Source organism: Carettochelys insculpta, chromosome 17 (genome assembly GCF_033958435.1).
Source record: "Carettochelys insculpta isolate YL-2023 chromosome 17, ASM3395843v1, whole genome shotgun sequence".
NCBI classification, from domain to species: domain Eukaryota; kingdom Metazoa; phylum Chordata; order Testudines; family Carettochelyidae; genus Carettochelys; species Carettochelys insculpta.
Genome location: NC_134153.1, coordinates 17,967,315 through 17,991,444, shown reverse-complemented (window position 1 = coordinate 17,991,444; position 24,130 = coordinate 17,967,315). Strand labels below are relative to the sequence as shown.

Below are 24,130 nucleotides of genomic sequence, written 5' to 3'. Positions count from 1 at the left end.
CAAAAGATGCACATACCTAAACTGTGAAACCACATTTGCTCTAATCTTTGTCATCTAGTCCTGTCCATGCTGTTTAACCCCGTTTATTGACTCATACCTAAAGTAGGGCTTGATCCTGCAACAATTACTTATGGGTACAGTTCTAGGTACTGGCATACTGGTTTACTATCCTAGACGATAACGAGTTGAAAGTGGTCACAGGATTAGGCCATTAGATGTGAAATATTTTTGGACAAAACCCACGTATTGCTGCTTTTCCATCTAGCGTTCAGCACATTTCAAGCGCAATAAAAATCAGATTGACATTTTGTGTCCTATGATCATGCATTTGATGCATAAAATAATTCTTTTCTTGCTTCATAGACAAAAGTCCCAAATAGTCAGTGCATATTGATACTCTTACCAAGATGCCATAAAAATAATTAGAAAAGTGAAGCACCAGATTTTGGAAAGTGCACTTTTACACATGCCAAACTTGTGTGCTTGCAATGAAAATTCTGTACACGGAAGATATGTGCAAAAATATTTTCCTGAAAATCAGGCCTTACCATAATTGTTGCATAGTGTATTTTAATTTACTGCACAAAAGTAAAAGTTTAATGTTCCATGCTTCCTTATACATTTATTACTCTAGCCTCCTGACATTGTGCTAGATGTGCTAGATTAATAATAAAGCCCAAGAGAAGGCATTAGCATATTCTCTTTCTTGCTCTTTTATTCAATAACCCAGAACAACATTGAGTCTGTGGCCACACTTGGCCAAAATTTTGAAATGGGCAAGCTAATGGCCAAATGAGAGGATACCAATGAGATGCTGCAATGAATATTCAGTGCCTCATTAGCATGCTGCCCTCCATGAAACTTCGAAAGTGCCACGGTTCAATTGCACACGGCTCAGCTACACAGGGGTCCTTTTTGAAAGGACCCCACAGACTTCGAAATCCCTTAATCCCTGTCAGCTGATACTCTTTAAGCATCCCTCTTCCACTCCTCAGCTGATCAAAACGTGGCACTTTCATTTCAGCACCTCATTAGTATCCTCCAATTTAGTCATTAGAATTTGGTCATTTTGAAATGTTGGCTAAGTGTGGCCACAGTCTGTGTGTTATATACAGCAGAAGCTCAGAGTTATGAATGTCTCAGGAACAGAGGTTGTTCAGCTTTGAAACTTTACTATGCAGAGGAAAACTTTCCCTTTTATAAACTAGTTTAGGTTTAACACAGTACTGTACTTGCTTCTTTTTTGGGGTAGGGAAGGTGTGTCTCTGCCTGATTGTACCCTTTTGGTTTTCAATGGGGTGTGTGGTTGGCCAGTCAGTTCACAACTCTGGGGTTCTATTATATTAGACAGTGTCTCCACATATTGGGTGATATATTTTATTGGACCATTTTCTGCTGGTGAGAGGAACAGGCTTTCAAGCGTACAGTGAGAGGGAGGGACACAGCGACAGACACCAGTTCAGGAAAGGACATGTGCATGCTTAATTACTCTCTGGCTACAGCTACACTACAGAGATCTTCTGAAAGAAACCCTTCCGGAAGATCTCTTCCAAAATAACTTCTTTTGAAAGAGGGCATCCACACACAAAAAAGCGGATTAAAAGAGTGATCTGCTCTTTTGAAAGAGAGCGCCCACACAGCCCTCCCGCTTTCGAAAGACTGGGCCAGAGAGCGAAAAATCAGGCCCCATGAGGACTGCTCTTTCGCAAAAAAGGGCCTGCAGAGCATCTACACACGCTTTCTTTCGAAAGAAGCTTTCAAAAGGGGATGCTCGTCCTGAAACAGGAAAGGAAGAGCAATTTGGGAATAAGCGCCCAATTGTTTTGATTTACTTTCGAAAGAACACTTTCAGCGTGTAGATGCTCCATGGGACCTTTCGAAAGAGCCCCCTTCTTTAGAAAATTCTTTTGAAAGAACTTGCTAGTGTAGGCACAGCCTCTCATAATAAGGAGATGATTTTCTGAAGTGGGCCTAGAAAGAGAGAGAAATATATAGAACTAGGCCTGCTGATGGGGAAGGTAGTGGGGACCAAGAGGGCAGTTGCCCAAGGGCCCGGCAAGTCAAAGGGAGTCAGGTGTCTGGCTGCTGCTGCCAGGGCCCTTTAAAGTGCTGCTGGAGAGGAGGCAGATGCTGTGGGCAGTGCTAAGGGCTGGCATGTGTGGGGGGGTGTGCGGTGCGCTCAAGGCAGTGCTGAGGGCCTCTTCCACCCTCAGCCCTGCCATTTCTGGGGGTGCAGAGTCCCTCTCCCCCTATACACCTTGCCCAAGGCCAAAAGAGACTGTCAGGTCCCCTTCATGGCACTCTTTTCATTCATCAGAGAAAGAACCTAAGCAGAGAATAAAATATTCAGTGTCACATGTTAAGGTTCCATAAACCATGGACCGGTTAAGGGCCAGGGCTGCTGAGACAATGTAGTGTCAATGCAACAAACCAACTGGTGATTCCTACAATAAATGGCCCTTTTGGAAAAAAATCCTTTAGGGTGCAGAGCTTGGTGCTTTATGTTGCAGAGTGGATTTGGACTCCCAGAATTCTACACCACCCCAGGCAGCAGAACAGTATTACATTCAATGCATTCCAGGCTCCCACACACCTGGAAGGGGAGGTAGATGCTACTCTTCTGAGCAAAGGAATCCCACTGGCAGTACAGCTCCAAATTTAGCCTCCCTCCTAACTCCTGTCAAGCTGTGCTGTTACATACCTGACCTTAGTTTGAGTGGTAGAGGCACCTACTGTAAAGCAATGGTATGCTGGGAAAATGGTTATACCATAAAAGGGATGTTTACCATTTCCCCATGCCTAACTTCCATCTGCCACATCTTCCCTCAGCTGCTGCTCCATAAGAGCTTGTGCATGTTCAGTGAAACAATTGTATAGCTGATGGTTATTTGCTCTATCATATTTCTGAGGCTTTGCAATGTAATCAAACAGCCAGTGGGAGGTGAGATTGCTCTAGTTTCATGCAAAAACAGCTTTTCTCAGTTTAAAAGACTTCCTGTTTTCTCTACCCAGGAAATGAGAGGAGCAGAACTTCAATGGAAATTTTTCATAGCCTCTGACTGCTAAAAATAGCAGTGAGGTGAAAGAAGTGGGCACTGACTCTGCAGGGTCATTTCCTTTATAAAAAGGAGTGGGCTGGATTGGCAAGCCCATTTATTTATCAACACATTTGTTCGTTTAGTCAGTGTATCTAAAACATATTGTATATGCATTTCCTGTCAATTTAAGACAGCCACCTCATATGGAAACATAACACTCTTCCTGATGACAAGAGGTCAATTCGCTCTAGGGAGGGCTAATATTTTAGGTGAAAAAGAATGTGAAACAAACTTACCCTGTTTGGAAAATAGACCTAAACTAATCTCTTAAATGTGCTGAGGGAAATTCATTTGAGATGCTGATTTTTTTTACATTTTCTTTCTACAACCAGAAGTAAAACTTGAGTAAAGCAAAATCTGCAGGGCAGGTCTGCCAAGTTAATAGCATAGAGACGGGAGAACAGCAACTAGCTGATCTCCTGTGCAAATATGGACAACGCTGTAGTGGGCAGGCACAAAACAATGTGGTCAGTGTAGCGAGCACTTGAAATCTAGCGGTTATGGGGTTTATTTGACAGTCAGCTTCACTTTCTCCTCTTCATGTTACATTCATTTGCATTGCAGGCTGATCGCGGGTGTGGTTGACTGAGGTGGCTAGTGGACAACACTACTGTTTCTTTGACTACTTCATGGGTTTCAGCAAGGGCAGAGTTTAGTCTGGGCCGGTGAGGTTGTTGGTTCCTGGGGGCTGCAGTGCAAAGTCTCAGTCTTGTAAATATTTACTACTAACAAAAGTCAGAACGAGTGCGTAAGGCTATGAATTAAGCTAGCCAGAGGCTACTCTCTTTTCACTATCACAACACTGGCTGAGCAATACTATTTGCACACAGCGTGGCCGACACTGCGAGCTTGGAGGCAAGGGGTGGGGGAATCTGTCTCCTTGCTGCCTGAAGCATGGAGCATCAGGTGGAAGGAGCAGGGCCAAGGGTAATCAGCTCTTCTTGAGGCTGGAAGCACAGTGCTGGCCACTTCCCAGCCCCCAAAAGCTGCATGGAGCAGTGAAGTGAGACTCCTGCAGTGTTTCAAAGGGACCCAGAGCTCCTGGCTGCTGTTAGTGCAGCAGTGGCTGGAAACTCTGGGCTCTTTTGAAACACCAGGCCCCTAAATAATTGGCCCCCTTGCCCTACTTCTTCCTGTCAGTGGGTCTTTTTGTGCAGCACTTAGTACAACAGTAGTCCTGGTCCAAGACTGGGGCTCCTATTCATTGCTGCAGTACAAATAAATAATAGCAGCACCTGGAACCAATCTTCCCAGCTCAGGAAAAACAAGCAGTCCCGTGGTGCCTTCAAGACTAACCATTTTATTTATTCATTAATGAGATTTCATAGGTAAAACCCACTTCTTTTACTCACAAAAGCTCATTACCTAATAAATAAAATGGTTAGTCTTGAAGGTGCTACAGGACCCCTTGTTTTTTGTGAAGCTGCAGACTAACACAGCTACCTTGGAGACTGTGGGTTATTTATAAGTTGGGCTGAATGAAACCATTCACAATGAATTGGCCTTCCCCATTCATGTGGGAGAATCTGAACCCCTATCCAGATCTAACCTTAAGTGACCCAGGTTGAGCTGAATGTGAGCTACAAATGCAACTACACCCAAACTTTGGAGGAAGTATGCATTCTGATCTGACTTCCATCTTCACATTTCTCTCTATTTGTCATGGCGTAGGCCTGGTCTACACTACAGAGTTAGCTCAATGTAAGGCAGCTTACATCAACCTCGCTATGTCAGTGTACAGCCTACAGCCTTGTCCAACCAATGTAAGTGTCCTACAACACTGACTTCATAGGTCCGCCCTGAGGACAGGCGGCACACTTACGTCAGTGTAGTTGAGGGATGCAGCATGGAGACTCTGCGCTACTTGTATCAGCTTTAGGCGGCTTTGTCAGGAAAGCTGGGCTCTTAGAACCTTGCAGTGCCCCCAGCTGGGCTGCTGCCCAGAAACTCCCTGCTCAGGAAGCTGAGAAGCTCATATGGTTGTGATCCTCCCCCACCTGGGAGCAGGGAAGCAAGAGCTGAGCAAAGCTAGGCTCCTGCTGGAGAGCAGCATGAAGCTGAGAGGCAGCCTCCCACACTGCCCCACTTTAGCCAGTGGAAGTGCTCTTGGTGAGGATGCGCACCATGGATAGGAGGGTAGTTATTGCAGTGACTCTAAGTTGAGCTCCATTAGATTGACTTATGGGCTGTAGTTTTTACATGCCAATAGTTAAAGTGTCCAGTATAGGTTGGACATTGTCGTATCCCCAGCATGCCACACATTCCAGTACTGCCAGGAACAGCATGGCCTCATCTGCCGATACGAATACAGAAGCACTATGCATGTGAAATCATGCCGCATGGAGGAATCCATTCATGAACTCCCCTGTCCCCTGATGGCATGATGTCATATGTATGGTGCATAGGAAGTCATGCTGGTGGGATGTAGGCGGTGTGCCATTCGACATATTTTCTCCATCTACGATACGGGATAGATCTAGTTTTGGCTCAGTACCGGACAGGGGCCTAACCTTATCAGAAGGGGACTCTCCAGCTTAACACCAGACACATGGTTTCAGCCAGGTTCAGAGTCCTCAGAACCTGGCTGCACTTGCTCATGGATTGAAAGTAAAGAGAAATGATCTGATTAATAAATAAAATGTTATCATCTTAAGGTACCTATGGTGTCTCTGCTTTGGAGTGTACTGTCACTTATATTGTAACGAGAAGCCAGAAGAGTTGATAAAACAGGACAAGCCATGTCACGAGGATATAAGCAAACATTATGAAAATTAAATAATAAAAGAAACACACTTAAATAACATCTGACTTCAGCTGGACAGACCAGGGAAATTCTCAGGTCAAAATTCCAGCTGCAGTTTGTCTTTTTGAGTGACTTCATCTAATGCAACAGTATTGCTCTAATACCACAACAGAATATCTTCTTTACCCTTGATTACTTTGGGTTAGAATTAGTCCTTTACCGTCCAGTTTTCCAAGAACCTTCAAACCATGATGGCAACAACAAACGCCCCTTCCCCTGCATATTTGCACATGCAAATAAGCACTGGAGCAAAAGCAGACAGTTGCATTACTGTTAGATACTCATTTGGCACATGCAAATATTTGCTGTGTCATGCACAAACATTGAGCCACAATTTCAGTAGGGTAGCTTCCATTTCATAAGTGCAGTTTGCACTTATAATTTTGTACTTGGATTATGGGCATGATTTGAAGTCACTTGCCTGAGCATGTGATTTGGGTTGTTACAGGCAGAAGAACTCTCATTTGCACATAAACATAAAGTGCACATGGGGAAAAAAGCCATTACAAGCCATTTAGGGATTCGGACTGATTTTTAAATTTTTAACTTCCTATTTTAGGTAATATACGTAGAAATCAGGATAAACCATTAAAAAGACTAAGTCCCTGGGCTCTGTAAGGATGCAGCAAAGTTTGATTTGTTGTACATGATCTACCTGAACAATGGGAAGTATTAGTGTACTCTGGATAAAATGCACTCTAATACAGTAGTAACAAAGCCACTCTCTTGTTCCATGTCATCACCTTGTGTTCCCCAGCCCTGCCAAACAGGCAGTTCTGTCTGTGCAGCCTGGCACACAAAAGGGTGTCCAATCATCTGCCCAGCCCACTTAGGTTGGGGATGATAGTGGCAACAGCAGCAAGTTAGTTGTCAAACAGCTGTGTTATGGCTACAGTAGAAGTTGATAGGAATGGATTCTACTCTACTATGTGCTCCATAGTCCCCCTGCACACACTTATTCACGTGGTCTCTGTGCAAAAAGGCTGAATTCCATCTGCTCTGATTTTGATATTATGGAATATATAATCCATACGAAAGATTTGTAGATGGGGGCTTTAGACCGTCTCTCAACAGACCTGGATGCTGTTGGCAGCTCTGCCACAGACTTGCTGCATGACCTTGGGTAAGTCAATTAACATTTTCGTGTCTTAGCTCCCCGTCTGCTCTAGATTGATAACAACAGTCACCTGCCCCACAGATGGCTATGCCTCTAGAAAAAGGGCCCAGAATTCAATGTCCTCCTGACTTTTCAGTTTAAATTTGCATTATTCCAGAAAAGTCTGCATGCACATTTGCAATAAAGCAGCTCTCTGAAAGACAAACAAAACAGGGCCAAAACTATAATTCGTAAAACTCTGTAGTGCCAGGCTTCTGCTCTGAGCAACTTTTTACAGATGAGTAATAAATCCCTTTAAAGGGGTGGGGAGCGTAATCATATAAAACAACCTGCCTAACTCATGGCAACAGGGAAGTTAGTGGGAACTATGGCATGGTACCCTTGTATACATGTGAGTCCAACCAGTTAAAAAGAGTAGAAGCCTTAATGGATTCTTGCTAGCACTTTTACAGTGAGGATATTAACCCAAAATAATACAACGATCATTACTGTACTTTTGAATAGTAACAGAGAGTAAGCTGTGCTAGTCTATACACTATCAAAACAAAAAGCAGTCAAGTAGCACTTTAAAGACTAGCAAAATAGTTTATTAGGTGAGCTTTCGTGTGTGGGTCTGTCTCACGAAAGCTCACCTAATAAACTATTTTGCTAGTATTTAAAGTGCTACTTGACTGCTTTTTGTTTTGATACTGTACTTTTGTTTGTTAACATCCTCACCGTAAAAGGATTGCTATCCTTCCTGGGCTGACAATGCTAGGTGCCAAGTTTATATGTACTTGACAAAGTCACAGTTTTAATAAATTAATACATTAAAAAAACCCCTTCATCTTGATACCTAAATTTAACAGTTTGAGCCAGCAAATGATATGTCCAAGGAAAGATAAACAAGGGTCACTGAGTTCTTGCTCAAGCAATATTCAGAGGGCCAAAGTCAGACTAAATCCACTTAATTCAGAGTCGATGCAAAACAACTTCAAGTAAGGCTGATTCTCATTTCACCTAAGGCCCTATCCAACAATCATTGAAATCAAAGGAAATACTCTCACTGGTTTTGCTGGGTATTGAGTCAGGTCCCTGTAGCTGCATAAATAAGAAGCAATTCCTATGGCACCTTATAGACTAACAGATTTTTTGGAGCGTAAACTTTCGTGGGCAAAGACCCTCTTTGTCAGATGCATGTGACAAAGGGTGTCTTTGCCCATGAAACCTTAAGCAATTCCTAAACATATCATTGCAGCTATGCCACCACAAAACCAGGAAAAGGACAGGACTCTCTTGCCCAGCTGGAGTTCTGTGACAGTAAGGTCTGCGGGATCTGGCCCCAAAACTTCACTAAATGAAATAAAACTAATCTGCATTGCAGGATAATTCCCCTATATTCTCTGTGCTGCAGTTAAGAAATCCTTTTGTATTCAGTGCTTGTTTCATGGACAATGTCAGGCGTTCTGCATATGAAGCAAGTGAAGAATAGGCATTAGGGACCTGACCACATATAGGAGCTCCAGAGTGAGAAGTGGGGCAGACAATCCTTTCCCACAGATGCAGAGTGATGCATATATTAGGAACACAGATACACCTAAGCAAGCTGCAGATTCTAACAACAAAGAGTAGCCATCAAATGTAAATATCAATTGTCTTACACAAACAGCATGCACAAACCAATGCCTCTTCCCTGCCCACCATGCCCCAGATATTTCAGGAAATCTATAAGGTATTTAAAATGAAGGAAGAGGAATTAAAAAAAAAAGATTTAAAAGCTTTTAAGCCAAATTAAAAGTGCCATGATGTTTAATTTTTAAATAAGTTTAAGGTTCAGAAAACACTCAGCTGGAGAAAAGGCAGAAAAATATCAATTACCTTTTTCTTTGATTGCTTGGATCAAAGATCACAGTCATTCTGTTTCATATAATGTTTTGTATCCAGCTAAGGTGTGTATCTATCAGCTCTGAAAAAGATTTGCAAAACCATTTTTGAGAAAAAAATTGTAACCTTCAGCCTATTTCATAAGGCCAAATGTTACAGTATCGGCTACTCTTTCATTGTGTGTCTTAGTTTATTAAATGGACATTTCAGCATACACAATACACAAGGCAGAAATTAACCGCTGACCTTTTATTTGCTCAGATCCAACACTCTATTTTACTTTTTTAAAAGTTTCCTAACTGATATTATTATCTAAAAAGGCATATTAAAACATTATACTGATATAGTACCTTGATTCAAACAGTATGAGAAGTGCTAATAATTTGATCTGAGATTTCTGAGGCACAGGAAGTCCATGTGTCTTACAAGCCAGGTCAAAGACTAGTCACTGCCTTTTACAGTAATTCTGTATAATTATCATCATTGCGGCCCAAATGAAACATGACAAAAGTACGCCAGACCTAATCTCAGCCTCTTTTAAATTCTTTGGTGGCCACATAAACACAATAGACTTTTGTATAATCTATGAAAAACATGGAAGTTATCTGCAAACAAATTCTGAAAGTGACATCTTTGCTTTAGTCACAAAAGATGTGAAACTTTTTTCTCATAAAATGGCTACACTTTATTTTCATTTACTTTTTATCTGTCATATCTCTTTAGATTTCTTTTCAGTTCATTGTGACAGCCTTTGGGTCTAGTTTAAACACAGTGCAAAGATTTAAAAAAATCATAGTATTAAAGTAATAAAAATGCTCTTTCAAGACTAGTCTAATATTCAGTCCAAAATTCATAAATATCTTTGCAGTTGGATTTCAGTTGGCTATACATGGAAGAGAAATATTTTACTTGGCTCCCTAAGATGGTGTAGCAGCATATTCTGTGCTTGAGTCTACCATCCAGTACATGCCATACTTTAGACCCTCTGTCTTGAAACACCATCCTTTGAACATACAAACACATCAACTTCCTAAAGTACAAAGTCAGTCATATCATCCGGAAGAAACCAAGCCCCAGCTATCTGCACTGGTAAAAAAAAAAATACAAGGGAACTTTTTAGTATTGTAAACAGAATGTAAAACACATCCTGGAACAAGAGAGATCGAGAAAGACGTGCACAGTTCAGTCATTTAATTAGCCCCTATTACAAAATTCCACTCCCTGAATTAAAGAATAAGCTTGAACCCCTCCTGGACCTATTCCTCCTTCTACTCCCCATTATCTGTGCCTTTCCTCACTCTTTCACCATCCCTGGCATAGCAAGCTAGCTTGTAAATATCATTTAATTGAACAAACGCTTGAAACAAGATAGATATTTAAAAGTAAATGATAATTCAGCCCCCAGGCATATACTTTGTGCCAGTTTCAACCCATCCAACCAACAAGATCTTTCCAGGACTCTAACATACATCATGTAGAAATCTTCTGGAAAACAGAATCTAAATATATTGCACTGCTTAGAAGTAATATTTGCACTTGTGGCTACAGCCTAGTTCCACCTAGATCAATATCAAAACTCCCACAGAGCTCAGGGGGCCTGAATTTGGTCCATAATATTTTGAATACCCTCTAGTTATCCTAGTTGCAAAGTAAGGAACAAAGAACCGAAAATGGACATTGCACTACCGTACTTAGAATTCCTAACAGGAAACTTGGCAAGTCTGTGAAAGAAGAATGAAAAAATACAATATGTGTCTGTTCCTTTCAAACCAAAAGTCTCCTGCGTGCACAATGTAATGCTATCTTCTAACTTTGGTCCTGCCTTTAGTACACAGAAAATCAGTCATTATGATACAGGTGGGCTGTGGAATTTTTATAGCATATGGATGGGGAGGCTCAGAAAGATAAAGATTGAGACCCCTCTGCTCCAAAGTGTCCACTAAGGATCTGATTTTGAAAAGTAATGAGGTGCCTAAAGATGCAACTGAGCACCTAATGGGCAGAGCTGGCCCAGTGGGTCCCGGCCAATAGGCGGGGCCCAAGGCAGCATGCTGACAGTGGGGCATAGCTGGTGAGCAGGGCCCAAGGTGGCACATGGACAGCAAGGCACAACTGGTGGGTGGTGGATGCTATTTTCAATTGGACCACAAGGCTCTGAAGGGGTGGGGCCCAAGGCAATCACCTTGCTTGCCTTGCCCTACGGCTGGGACTGCTAATAGTGTTTTCAGAATTGCCTAAGCAGGTTACATGCCTAAATCCTGCAGCCTCCTCTCTGCATCCTTAAGCACCTAAATTCCTTTGACAATTTGGCCCTAAGTGCCTAAGTCTTTAAGCTGTCCTCCTAGAAGTACTCAGGGCAGTTTGCCTAAACTTCAGTTGAATTTTTGGTACTTAGGACCTCTAAGAATCAGGACCTAGATGTTTCATTTTGAACAGCCAAAAATTGAGGCACCTCAGCTTAGATGACATTCGAAAACTTGAATGTTGGCACCTCGGTGTCTGCATTTACTCATCTTTAAGATGGTCAGACGAAAGTTACTACGAAGAAATGCAGAATATGACCATGAACAGCAAACATTCTGGGCCAGGAAAATGTTTCTTGAAGGCATTTTCTTCTCAATGACTTATGTGAAAAAATGTATGTATAAAGAGAGAAAAAAAATGGAGTGGTTTGCCTGAGTGTAGCTAATGTGAAACTTGTATTACCTCAAGAATCTTTTCCTACAAGTGTGTGCAGACTTGTTGGGTTGCTTTACTGATTTGCCATGCTTCACATGGGGCAAATAGTTACAGTCTTGTAAATCAGTAATAAGTCACACCTGAGTTTGTAAGTGACCGGTTAAGTCATTACACTTTTGTGGCCAGAGGGCTTTCACACAGTTCAACTGGTTGTGGAAACCAGTTTATTAAAATCCCACAATAAGAGAAGCGAAATCAGAGAGCAAATGGGGGAAGAGGTGTTATTTGTAAGCCCAAAATCTTCACTGGGAAAAGACAGGAAATATCACAGTAAGAGCAAGTGAAATATTAAAAGTTTTAAATTATATTAAAGGGTTATCTCTGGTGATTTCTGTTATTTAAATGTTTTCCCTTTTAAAGCCCACTGGATAGCAATGAATTAGGGATTCTATGCTGTTTCTTCATGAACTGGGAATAAGTGGTGCTGCAATGTATGTAGGACACACAAATTATCTTAACTTGCTTAATTTTTTTCAGCAAGGGAAGGTTTGTTGGTTTGCAATTGCAAAGCAATATTTTTGCTTCAGATGTGTGATTTCCTGTTTGCTTGATGGATTGCAGTATTTTATCATTGGTTTCTCATCAGAAGATTCTAAGATAGGCACAAACTCTGCCTACACATTGAGCTGGAGGAAGAATTTGCGTCAGCTGAAAATCAAGAAAGTGCACTTTCATGCAAAACTTTCATGTACTTTCCCTCCTTTCATGCAAGCCATTTGTTATTAACATATTGTTGCAGGAGGTATCTTGAGCTGATGTGGAGGCTCTTCCCCCCTAACGTCCAGAAAACAATCACATGGAGAGCTGAATTTATGACGCCCAAACATCAGGGAATAGGGGATTAGCATGCCATGCCAATAACAAGGAACATTCAGCTTGACTTGTCTTTCCTACCATCCCTTTTCTGAGTGGCTCACACCACTGCTTGTACTCGAAGTTGAACAGACCACAGAAATTCAGTATGGTACCAAATACCATCATTGGTGTTCCAATCCATGAGTCAGTGGAGTGAGGTACTCATCAGCATGAATAAGGCCCTATACCACAATCAGGCCCTATATAATTAAGGAACAGGACTCCTTAATCACATCAAACCTCTAGACGTCACGAAAAGAATGAGGAGCATAAATATTCTACTTATAGTGCTTGATAGTTTGCCAGTTCAATCTTTATAAAACTTGGTAAGACATACATAATGGATTGAAAAGTGATTTGAAATCATTGTGTGTGCATTCTCAAAGTGTAAATTGTACCTTACAAAAGTGACAGTGGAAACCTGAATTGAATTTGATGCGATGTTTAAGGCTAGCATCTCCTTGCAGATTTGCTTTGCTGTAGCTAATGGCAAAGGTTTTTATAAAGCATTATTTCTGATTGCATATATTTAGATTTGACTTTCATTGTGTAATTGTTTGATGCCAAGGTGTTTTGGCTGAAATTGTAAGAGAAGGACATGTGTTTAAGTCATGCATCTGGCTCTCTATTGGGTATGTCTAGAGAGCAGCCTTATTTGGATATATGCTGTTCCAGAAGAGCTATTCTGGAAGAGCTTCTTTCGAAATAACGCTGCTACATATGCTTAGTATTTCAAAATACAGCATCTGTACACATAGAGCCTATTTCAAAATAAAGCTATTGGATACACTATGGCTTATTTAAAAATAGGCTCTATTCCCTGTCTAAACAGCACCTATTTTAACACAGCTATTTCAAAATATGCACTATTCCTCATAGAATGAGTTTTACCAATTTCAAAATAAGCCAACTGCTATTTCAAAATTATTTTGGAATAGCAGTTGTGTTGTGTAGATGGTAGGATAATTATTTTGAAATAACTTTGCTGTGTACACCTGTCCTCTTACAGAGAAGACATTAACATGGAGTTTAATTTTAGGAATCATGTGGTGAGATCAAATGAAATATTCCAAGTAGTACTTTTGCCCTTGGAATAAATATGTATACATTTATACAGAAGTTGAAGAGGAAGCAGATCTCCTTAAACCAGAATGGAGGGTTAAAGCAATACAGAAGTGTGTCAGCAAAATGACTGAATCCAAAGAAGGGACATAATCAGAGGACAGGAGTCTCTACTTGGCTACTGCAGTTTTAGGCTGATGGAACCTCACTGCACTGGTTTAAACTGGAGTAAAGCAGTGGTGAATCACAATTGCATTTGTCTATGAGTGGATACTGAGGCCCATAAACTTGTTAAATAAATGCTGGGATATGTTGTGCTATTTGCAATTAATAAATCTTCCTTTTAAATTTAAAACAGCAACATTAAAATGGATTAGTGATGGATTTTTATTCCTATAAATTAGACCTCTTCTATTAATGCTATGGCAAATACCAGCAGTTACCTCAGTGCTTCTCCAATAGCAAGAACTGGCAGGAAAAACATACATACTAAACCATTTGTCACTCTGCAGTTCAAATAGTTCTAGATCTAACATATCTGATAGCAGACAATAGTAGCCATTTAATTAAGCATTTTAAAAATGAGAGGGAAAATGGACCGGGAAAGGTCACTTTTTATTGAAAATAAATATGGCATAGGAATCCAAGACAGCTACTGGATGTTCATAACTAGTGGTGAGAAATAAGAATCTGTTACTTATTTCTTGTAAGTGCAGCTGCTTATTAACTTCTCTGCCACCAACATTATTTAACATATATAATTATTAGAACATATATTTCTTAGACTGGGAAACAAAGCAATTATTTTAGACAGTATATAGATTAATAGGTCATAACCTAATCTGTCCACCTCTCCTTCCTACCCCAAACATTTCTAGTTATTTCCACTTACTCACATAACTACTTCCTGGGCTTCATTCTGTCACCCTTACTCCTTCTGAATCATCCTTTATTCTGTAAGCAACCCTACAGAAATCAGTGGGGCTTCTCATTGAACTGGCCGCCTGATGGCCAACAAAAGTTCTCCAAGAGCATGTATGAAGTAAAGCTTGGTGCTGACTCTTTGGTGTCATGATGCTATCCACAGGCCCATGACACAGAAGCAGCATGTATACATTATCAGCTAAATTTACGTACAAAATAAGCTCACAGTTAGCTTTTTGCATGCCATGTTTCAGTTGTCACATGCAATCTGAGTGACAGCATGTGCAAAGGAGGTTTGCATTTTGCTTGTATAATTGCACGCTCCAGGCTAGGGTATTCAAGTGGTTAAAAGGAAGTAGGTGTTCAGCTCTACCTGAAAAATCAATGGAAGCGAGGCACTTAACTTCCCCAGGGTCCTTTGAAAATCTCAGCCCTAAACTGCATGAAATCTGTTCTTGTATATGTATCCCACTCCAATTACAACCCCACCCCTCTCCAAAAGATGAACATTTTGAGCCATAGGCTCCTAATGTTAGGAACAGAGTTGTGATCTAAATGAGAAACTTCTTAAGAAGCTACCACATACAGTGCATATGCAGATATTAGAATATATGACATACTCAGAGGATGCATTTAGTGTAGAAGCTTGCTAAAACCCATCCAGCTACACTGTAATTACAAGAAAAAAACTAGAGACTACAGGAAACCAACAATACATTTGTATTTGCATCTCATCTAAATAAGGCCTGAAACCTCTTACCAGCAAATAGTCTGAGATTAGAAGAAAATATTACACCCATCATCCAAAGAGTCAAAACTTTCAGTATGAGTAAATTGTGCTAGTGAGAAAACTTTTGTTTTAAGTAAGAATAAAGAGATACCAATTACCAGAAACTACACTGAGCTCTTCATTGTATAGTAGCAGTTAGATCATTTTATTTTTGGGGTAAGGGGAAGACGAGCTCAAGAGTTATAAGGTTAGGTAATTCCCAACCTCATAATAAGAGCAACGACTAAAACCAGTGGGACCCTTAGATTATTTTAAAAATCTGACCTCCATGCTTTGGGGATATCCCCTGCAGACATTATATCAAGATTCTGGAACAACTAAAGAAAAGACTGCCCCAGAGAAGCTGTCTCAAGTTTTAATGTGCTATTCCAAACTGTACAACAGTACAAGTCTTTGTGCTAGGTGGATACACATGTAGTGCAAACAAGACCAATAAATACATATTCACCATAGACTCTCTGGTACATGATTTAAGAAGCGCCCAGTAACTGTGAACTTTATGACCATCTACAGCCCTGTACGCTCACATACATGGACAGCCTCGGATCTAGCAGTTGTAACTTGTATTGAACATATTGTATTTTAATTTGTTTTTACAAGAAATGTATTACTCATACATGGGTATGATTCTGGGTGAGTTCCAACCCAACTAATACAGATTTTGGAACTCCATGGTTTTAAAGCACTCTCCTCTCTGAAATCAAACGTCTTGGTAATGTCTGGCATAATCTGACGGGAGAGTGGCATATAGCCAAAGAGAATTGTCTGTTTTATATATATAGTCATTGACTCACAGAGGTGGAAGGGACCCAAAAGGTCATCTAGTCCAGCTTCTATGCTGGTTCATGGCCAAGTATGGCTTGATGCATGTTTGTCCAACATGTTCTTGAAAACCTCCAAGGGTAGGGGACCCCCAATCTGTTATCAGGTCTGCCTCCCACCCCGGCCCTTTTTACTTTTTTCCTCGAGGCTAAATATATCCATTTTTTTAAACCTCTCCTCATATGTGGGGATTCCGGGATTCTTATATTTTTGTCATGTTTGTCCCTATCCTCTGGACTCTCTCCAGCTTGGTCACATATGCCTTAAAGTATGGTGCCCAAAATGGGACAGAGTACTCCAGCGGAGGCCTCACTAGTAGAATAGAACAGTTACCAGCCTTGCCATACATACACTACGGTTAACACATGCTAGAAAGATGTCAGCCATTTTTGCATCTCCCCATATTGTCACCTCATATTCAATTTGCAATCCACCATACTCCTCAGATCACTTTCTGTGGTACTCCTCCCTAGCATTTCTCCCCTTTTTGTATTTGTGAAGTTAATTCTTCCTTCTTAAGCAAAGTACTGTGCATTTGTGATTATTGAATTTCATCCTTGTTGATTTCAGGCCAATTCTCTAATTTGTCAAGGTCATTTTGAAGTCTAATCCTGTCTTTCAGAGCATTTGCAATCACTCCCATCTTGCTGTCATACTCAGACTTTATAAACAGGAGCATCATTTGCTCTGGGGAGAGCAGTTCCTCGCCGTATGTGCTATGTCTCCTACCCACTCTTCATGGGTGCATAGACTTCATTCTTTGTCCTCTTATCTTGGTCCCAAAATTTGCAGGATAACATATATTCACACATGATGATCTAAACACTCACAACTTGGCTTCCCCCAGAATTTTTCTAAAATGTCTCTGTTTATAAGCATACTCTCCAATCCATTATCCAAACCACTGAGGTAAGTACTGACTTGTATCAAACCCCAAACAGACTCCTATGGTACTCTACTAGATGTGACCTCTCAGTTTGACAGGGAACCACTGATAACTATTCTTTTAGTATATTTTTTTTCAACCAGTCCTGTGCCCATTTTATAGGAATGCCAACTAGACCACATTTCCCTAATTTGCTTATGAGAATGTCATGTGGGACAGGGACAAAACCTTTGCTACAATCAAGATAAGTCACGTCTACTGCTTCCCCTCTGAACACTAGGCCACTAACCCTGTTGAGGAAGGAAATTAGGTTGGTTTGGCATGATTTGTTCTTGACAAGTCCATGCTGGGTATTACTTATCACCCTATTATCCTCTAGGGGCTTACAAATTAATTGTTTAATAATTTGTTCCAGTTGACTGTGCTCATGCAAGGTTAGATGGGAATAATGTGTATTTTGTAAAGTGGGGAACTAACTGAAGACAGAACTATAAAAATACTCTTAGTGAATCCTGAGACCTTACCAAGTCATCATTACTCTTTCAACATACCCTTATGAGTACAGCAAGATTCCCTTCTACCCAACAAGCATAAAGTTCTTTTTGATGAAAATACTCAAGAGACAAATACATTAATTTCAACAACATGTTAGCAACATTCTAGATGTTCATCTTTTTCACAATGACTACATGAATAAATGAATCCATTTAATAAATGTCTTTTGTTTGCAAAAGAATCTTGTTTTTGTTCACAAAAACTGATATACAGGTTCAGAAGCATGTGGCTTTTATCCCACCCCATATCTGATATTAGTCATCATTTTGGACTCCTCATCTTCTGAGTTTTTTTATAAACAAATATCAGATACACCTGACAAAGTGGGTCTTTGCCTGTGAAAGCTTATGCTCCAAAAAATCTGTTAGTCTACAAGGTGCCATAGTACTTATTGTTTTTATCACTGGAATGCTACTCTAACAGTGGATAAACAGAGGTGTGAATGGTTGGCAATAATAATTAGCCTCAGCTAATTCCTTGTGAGGTGCTTTTTTGCCTCCTCATGGTTTCAGTGCAGTAGCATCATGAGGAAGGATGTTGATGAATTGATGCAGCATTGTGTCATGATAGGGCAGTTCTCTCAATGGGGCAGTGGTGCCTGGTGATGCAGAAAGGCAAAGCCTGAACCTCAGTTTGGTTTTAAGGCTGTGGGCGCTGCTGTGAAAACAAGCCTGACAGGAGACTCCTGCCAGTGTGCATAGTTCAGGGCTAAGTGCAGAGGGGAGGACTCCAAATTCAATCAAAAGACCAGCTATAAATTCAAACTGCCACGTTCCCATAATTTGCATGAGTGCAGTTGACGTGGCTGTGTAATGTACCACACACTTAAGCATCTGTCAGCAGCTGCATGCAGGTTCAAATGGTCTCCTACAGAATAGCATGGTCTCCCAGCAGCTATTTGCAGGCAGTAGTAACCAGCCTGTGGGTAGTAATTACTTGCCTGGTCACAAGATCGCTTATGAGAGCCAGCAGCAAGAAAACAGGAAGGTGCCCAGTCACAAAGACAGAATATTCAGGAGGGACAAAAATGCTAATAGAAGAGGAATAAAAATGAAGGGGAGTCACTGCTGGAGAAAGGTGCCTGTAGAGACTGCCTGTGCTAATGCCCTGACACAGCACTTTCAGTACAGCCATTTAAGGCCAGCTGTCTTCAAGACGAATGCACACAAGTGTTTTGATGAAGCCAAGCAGATCCCAGTAGGCATGTAAATGCTGAGCTAAATGGACGCTTTGTGTGTAAAGAGTGAACAACAGCAGTGGAGGTTCCCCCCGGTCCCCCGTTGCACTGCAAGTCTCCCGGCTTCAGGAGTTAGAGAGTAGGTCAATCTCAATGGCCAGTTCAATGATCTGCCTCTCAGCAAGGGAGCTGATGACTTAAGTTGGATTTTTTGCAGGGGAGATATAAGGTCATCAGCTGGTAATGACTGTTGCTCACTCCTGCCCTGGCTTTGCCTCTGAATTGCTTACCTACCCATGGAAGGCTCCACATTCCTGTCAGCACTAGTTTTTGGAGATATCAGCTCCCATCCCTTCCCTTCCCCCCAACATCTATTTTCAAGTCAAAAGTCAGAGTGCAAACTTTTCTGGTCGATACATTTCTGTGCCCATAAATGTCAGTGATAACAATCTCCAGGTTGTTATCCAAGTGCCCTCAGTGACTAACGTGATATGGTATGCCACTGTGCGGGGGCAGCATCAGAGGCAGGTCAAGGAGTAACATGAGAGACTTCTTTATTTTTTTAAATTTTGAAATGTCATTTGCATCCAGCTGTTGTTATTTTGGAAATCTGCTGGGCTTTGTTTGCTTCTCTGATTCAGCATGGCTGCTGTTCCAGCTGCAAAATCCTAGGCAGCCAATGGCTCTCTTTAACCTTACAGCATGTCCTGCCTTGCTACATTCTCCTTTTAAAATGTTCTTAGCCTTCACTGCTTCTTTTTCTTCAAAAACAAGACTGGATAAAACAATACAGTGAAGGGAAAAATCATATGCTATAATCCACGGCAGTGTTTCTTAAATTATGTTCCACGGAACATGGTATTCAGTGAACAACTCACGTGTGCCACGACAGCGTGGTAACTAACAATGATGTGCAGTGCGGGTATATAATTTCTGTTATTAAAACCAGATACAGCGTTACTTCTTCATTGCTATTATACATGATTAAATTACTTCGTTTTGTTTTTGCTGTATAAGTTCCTGTTTGGTCTGTCTGTTTTGGGTCTGACAAAAATTATTTTTGAAGAAAATTTTCATAGCTGTTCCACATAAAAAATGTTATTGTTTGGTGTTCCATGGTCTCAAAATGTTTAAGAAAAACTGGTCTAGGGGATGAACTGGATAGTGTACATGGTCTTTTCCATCACCAGATTCTACAAGAAAGGGAAGCCAGCACAGGAGATGACACCTTGTTTAGAACCACCATTTTCAGGGTAAAATAAAAAATATATAGAGAAGGCATTTCTCAGGAGGATGTGCTAACTGCCAAGTTTATAAACTCACGTGGAGGACAAACTTCCAAGCACAAATCACCACCAGCTCCCCAGGTGAAATGTGCTCCAGGGCAGCATAACAGAGGGGAGGGATATAGCTCAGTGGTTTCAGCATTGGCCTGCTAAACCCATGGTTGCAATCTCAGCCCTTGAGGGGGCCATATAGGGAGCTGGGATTTAAAAAAAAAATCTGTCAGGGATGGTGATACTGTGAGTGCAGGGGGCTGGGATCAATGACCTCTCGAAGTCCCTTCCAGTTCTACGAGATACGTATATCGCTATTTAAAAAAGGAAAAATAAAAGTGGGTCCTACCATAATACAACCACAAACTATTAAACTGGCAAAGAACCACGGTACAGGTCTAGGCTTCCAGAGGTAAAAGAGTAATGACATCAAAGGCTATAGAAAAGATGGAGGGACTGTCCACATTGTCTAGCAGATAAGTGTAGAAACTTGAGACCAAACAAGGATTTCAGTCCTTTTGTGATTTCCCCATCTAGTAGCTGAATTGTTACACCCAGTTTTTATGCATCCAATTGTAAGTGCATTTGCACTCTCACTTGCACATTTAAGTGTCCATGATTGTATACACTATCCATCCTATATATTGAAGTCCCACATTAGTACAGTGAACAGTTGTACCAGATATGATAGCCTCCCTGGCACTTCTGTGTTCTACATACAACCAGTGGTGAGCAGCAAGGGACCAGACCTTGGAGATATACAGATAATGGCTGTGTATACACAGGCACAAATCTTTGAAGTAGCCATTCTAATGGCCATTTTGAAGATTACTAATGGGGCACTAAATTGAATATTCAGCACCTCATTAGCATTAGGACACTTCCGGCCACGGCCCTTTGAAACCACTGCTTTCGAACGCCCACGGCTTGGTGCAGCTACACGGGGGTCCTTTTTGAAAGGACCCCAAACATTTTGAAATCCCCTTATTGTGCTCAGTTGAGCGGAATAAGGGGATTTCGAAAAGGACCCGTGCAGCCATGCCGAGCCGCAGGCGTTTGAAAGCAGTGCTTTCGAAGTGCTGTGGCCGCAAGTGTCCTAATGCTAATGAGGCACTGAATATTCAATTCAGCACCTCATTCGTAATCTTCAAAATGGCCATTAGCATGGCTATTTCCAAGATTTGTGCCTGTGTAGACATAGTCATACCGAGGAAATTATAACATCTGATCAGTGTATCAGCTGCAGTAGGGTGTGGCAGGGTGCAGGATGCATTTAGGTGGGGTGCCAGGGAGATATTCACTGAAAGGTTTTGGCAATTGGAAGTGGGGGAATTCACGCTTAGGTGGACTCACTAGTTTTGTGGGGAAGGCAGAATGACCACATATGATAAAGCTGGCTGCAGATTTTCAAGGTGCCTAGTTGTTTAGCCAGTCTGCTGTCACTTGCACTGGAGTATACCACTGGTTTACAAAAGCCATCACCTGTTTTGTAAAACCCATACAGGTTAAACTTCTCATCTGGCACCCTTGGGATCTGACTGGTGCTGGACGAGAAAATTTGCCAGACTGCAGGAGATCAATATTGTCTAGCATGTTACCAACAATACCACTGCTTACTGGGCTCTTAGAAGACAGGTGGGGTGAATTACAGCTAAACAGCAGCACAGAACACTCAGAGCCAAGACTAGTGACCATAGACAAACTTTATGGGACCATGGGAAACTCAGCCAGACGTTTGCTCCCCCCACCCCACCCTCAGCCAATCCCATGGCTAGGGTTGCCTAGGTGCAGGTACTCAGTACTAGCAAGTACCAGCACAAAATAGCACTGCCCACACCTATGATAAGTAGTCATCCAGCTAACTAAAATCATGCTGGATTATGGATGCTGCCAGATGAGAGAGTTCCAGATTACAGAGGTTGAAACTGAACCAACTACCTGGAAAAAGGCCTCATTTTTCACTTATGCTCTTGGGTTGCTGCAATGCATAACCACATGTTGGAAGTGAGTAAAAGACACAGTCATGATGCATCTACCCCACATGCAGAAAAATACAAGGTAAAGTTGTTGCACAAACATCCTTTTGAGGTGATCGCTAGCTCCTGCTGTGCATTACACAAAGCAGAAAAGCAGAACATCCTGGCTGAACACAAATTGCGTTCACCCTGAATTTAACTTATGATGCGTTACAGGACATGTGTGAGGAGAAAACAATTATAGCAGTATATGGTATGCAATGCTTATAAGGTCCAATGATAAGAAGCAATATTTTATTTCCCTTTCACCCGGAAACAAAAATAACTAAAAGCCCTATCCTTGATTTATCAGAGTGAAAAAAACCAACCCTCTGAGAACAGGGATGGTTAAAAATGTCTCATTGATTTCATGTTGTTTTCCATCCCTTTAGAAGTAGAACCTTGCAGTGTGCCTTTTACCACAGCTGAGCTCTGGGCAGGCATGTTGGGGGAGGAGGAGAAAGGGGATGTGAAGTTTGCTGTGCAGCCCAGAAGATGAAAACACTACTGCTGTTTATAAAGGGAAACCCAGTTTGTCGGCCCAAATGAATTCCTTTGCTAATCCATGCAGGCTTCATGTTTTCCATCAGCCCTGGCCCCTGTAAAGACTATCTTTAGGAGGCACAGTGTGTTTGGAAAGGAGCAGCTGGAAAGAGGAGGCCGTTTATGCCATCTTGGCAGGGTTTTTGGTATGGAAAAAGAGGAATGCTCTCTTGGGTCCCCCCACAAAATTAAAGCATCTTCGTCCAGAGTAAAGCGATGCCAATCACAACAAACAAAAACGGCTTTCCCCAAGCCTCCTGGGCAGCTTCACTCCAAGGTTTCACAATGGTTTCCATAGAACTTGTTTTGCTATCATAACAAATTCAGTCTGTCCAGGCACTATGGCGCGCATTGTGTGCTGAAGACAAGAAAATTAATTTCCTGGCTTATTGGCCTGCCAAGGCATTTTTGTCTAGGGGCCACAAACAGACTCCCCAGATAACTGGTGCATCTGCCTTTCAGCAAACTGTAGCATTCAGCTTTTTAAAAAATCTCTTGTAATCTGTGAGTCTAAATACAAAGGAAAGATGAGTTAACACTGCTGCAAGGGCTGAGGGAAGATGCCTTCCTTGCCTGAGCGCTCCAACACCTTGGCCTCAGATTCTCCCAATTAAACCAAGCCAACCTTGTGTGCAACGTGTGTGTGTGGCAATGTAAGTTTCCTGTAATAAACCAGCCTTCAACTGCATGTATCCCTCCTTGCATACATAGAGGAAATGAACGTCTCGCTCTACTCACCACAATATTGCTGAAATGATAGTAAATATTACAGCCCAGTTGTGATTAAAGACTTGATTATTTGAACTGCTGAGGGGTACTTTCTGTCAAGGCACAAGGATAAGAATTCTAGTGGAATGTAACACACAAGGGGAACCCTCCTTGAGCATTTTAGCTGACACAGTCAAAGGTTTTAAATAGCCATGATGTTTTCCTAAGTGCCAGACGAGCTGGGGAAACATAAAGAGCTGATTCAAACCTATCCCCTTGATTGGAACCAGCAGCTTCAGACCCTATAAGTTATCGAGGCTCTTAATTCCAGTGAAAGTTAGCAGCCTAAGTTAGCAGCCTAACTTCCTTTGAGGATGTGGGCCATCGAGTTTTGGGAAACTCTGTGTTTTGAGCTCAGCTATATAGCTAGTACCTGGCTCTAGTCCATATATTCAGTTCAGAGAAGTCTGCATAAATATTTGCACTATTCAGACCCGTTGAAAAGTGCTTTAGAATTTAATGGGGATAAAAGAAATAGAATAGAGCTTACTCTAAAAATGACAATTTAATGGAGCATGAGAGCCTTTGAGTAGATTCATATTGTAACACCTGCCCTTGTTAAGTGTATGGCAGGAATATAAATATGAAATCTTATCCGATGACTTTTTAAAAAAACAAACAAAAAACCCCAACACAACAGGAATTTCCTTTAACCAAATAGGTAATTAAGCTTTTTTGTTTTCTCCCATGGCCGGAGAGGGGAGGGAAGCTCTGTAGCATATACAGCACTGAGCTGGGCAATTCATAAGACCAAGCAGTCTTCTTGTGACAGCTTGTCAGATGTGCCTGCTAGTCAGGGTGGTATTATCAAGTGACAGGTTCAATAGCATGATATA

At 41.4% G+C, this 24,130-nt stretch overlaps 1 protein-coding gene across 7 annotated transcripts in view; it reads right to left on the bottom strand.

The window, feature by feature from the left end:
* Positions 1 to 24,130, bottom strand: part of NFATC2 (nuclear factor of activated T cells 2) — a 134,179-nt gene that overhangs the window by 6,795 nt on the left and 103,254 nt on the right. The window contains exon 9 of one of the 7 annotated variants that reach the window (XM_075011611.1): positions 8,876 to 8,963. The exons of the other annotated variants lie outside the window; for them this stretch is intronic. Within the exon in view, the coding sequence (XP_074867712.1) occupies positions 8,920 to 8,963 (44 nt within the window). The 3' untranslated portion in view covers positions 8,876 to 8,919. The remainder of the gene's footprint in view (positions 1 to 8,875; positions 8,964 to 24,130) is intronic. 7 annotated transcript variants of the gene reach the window in all.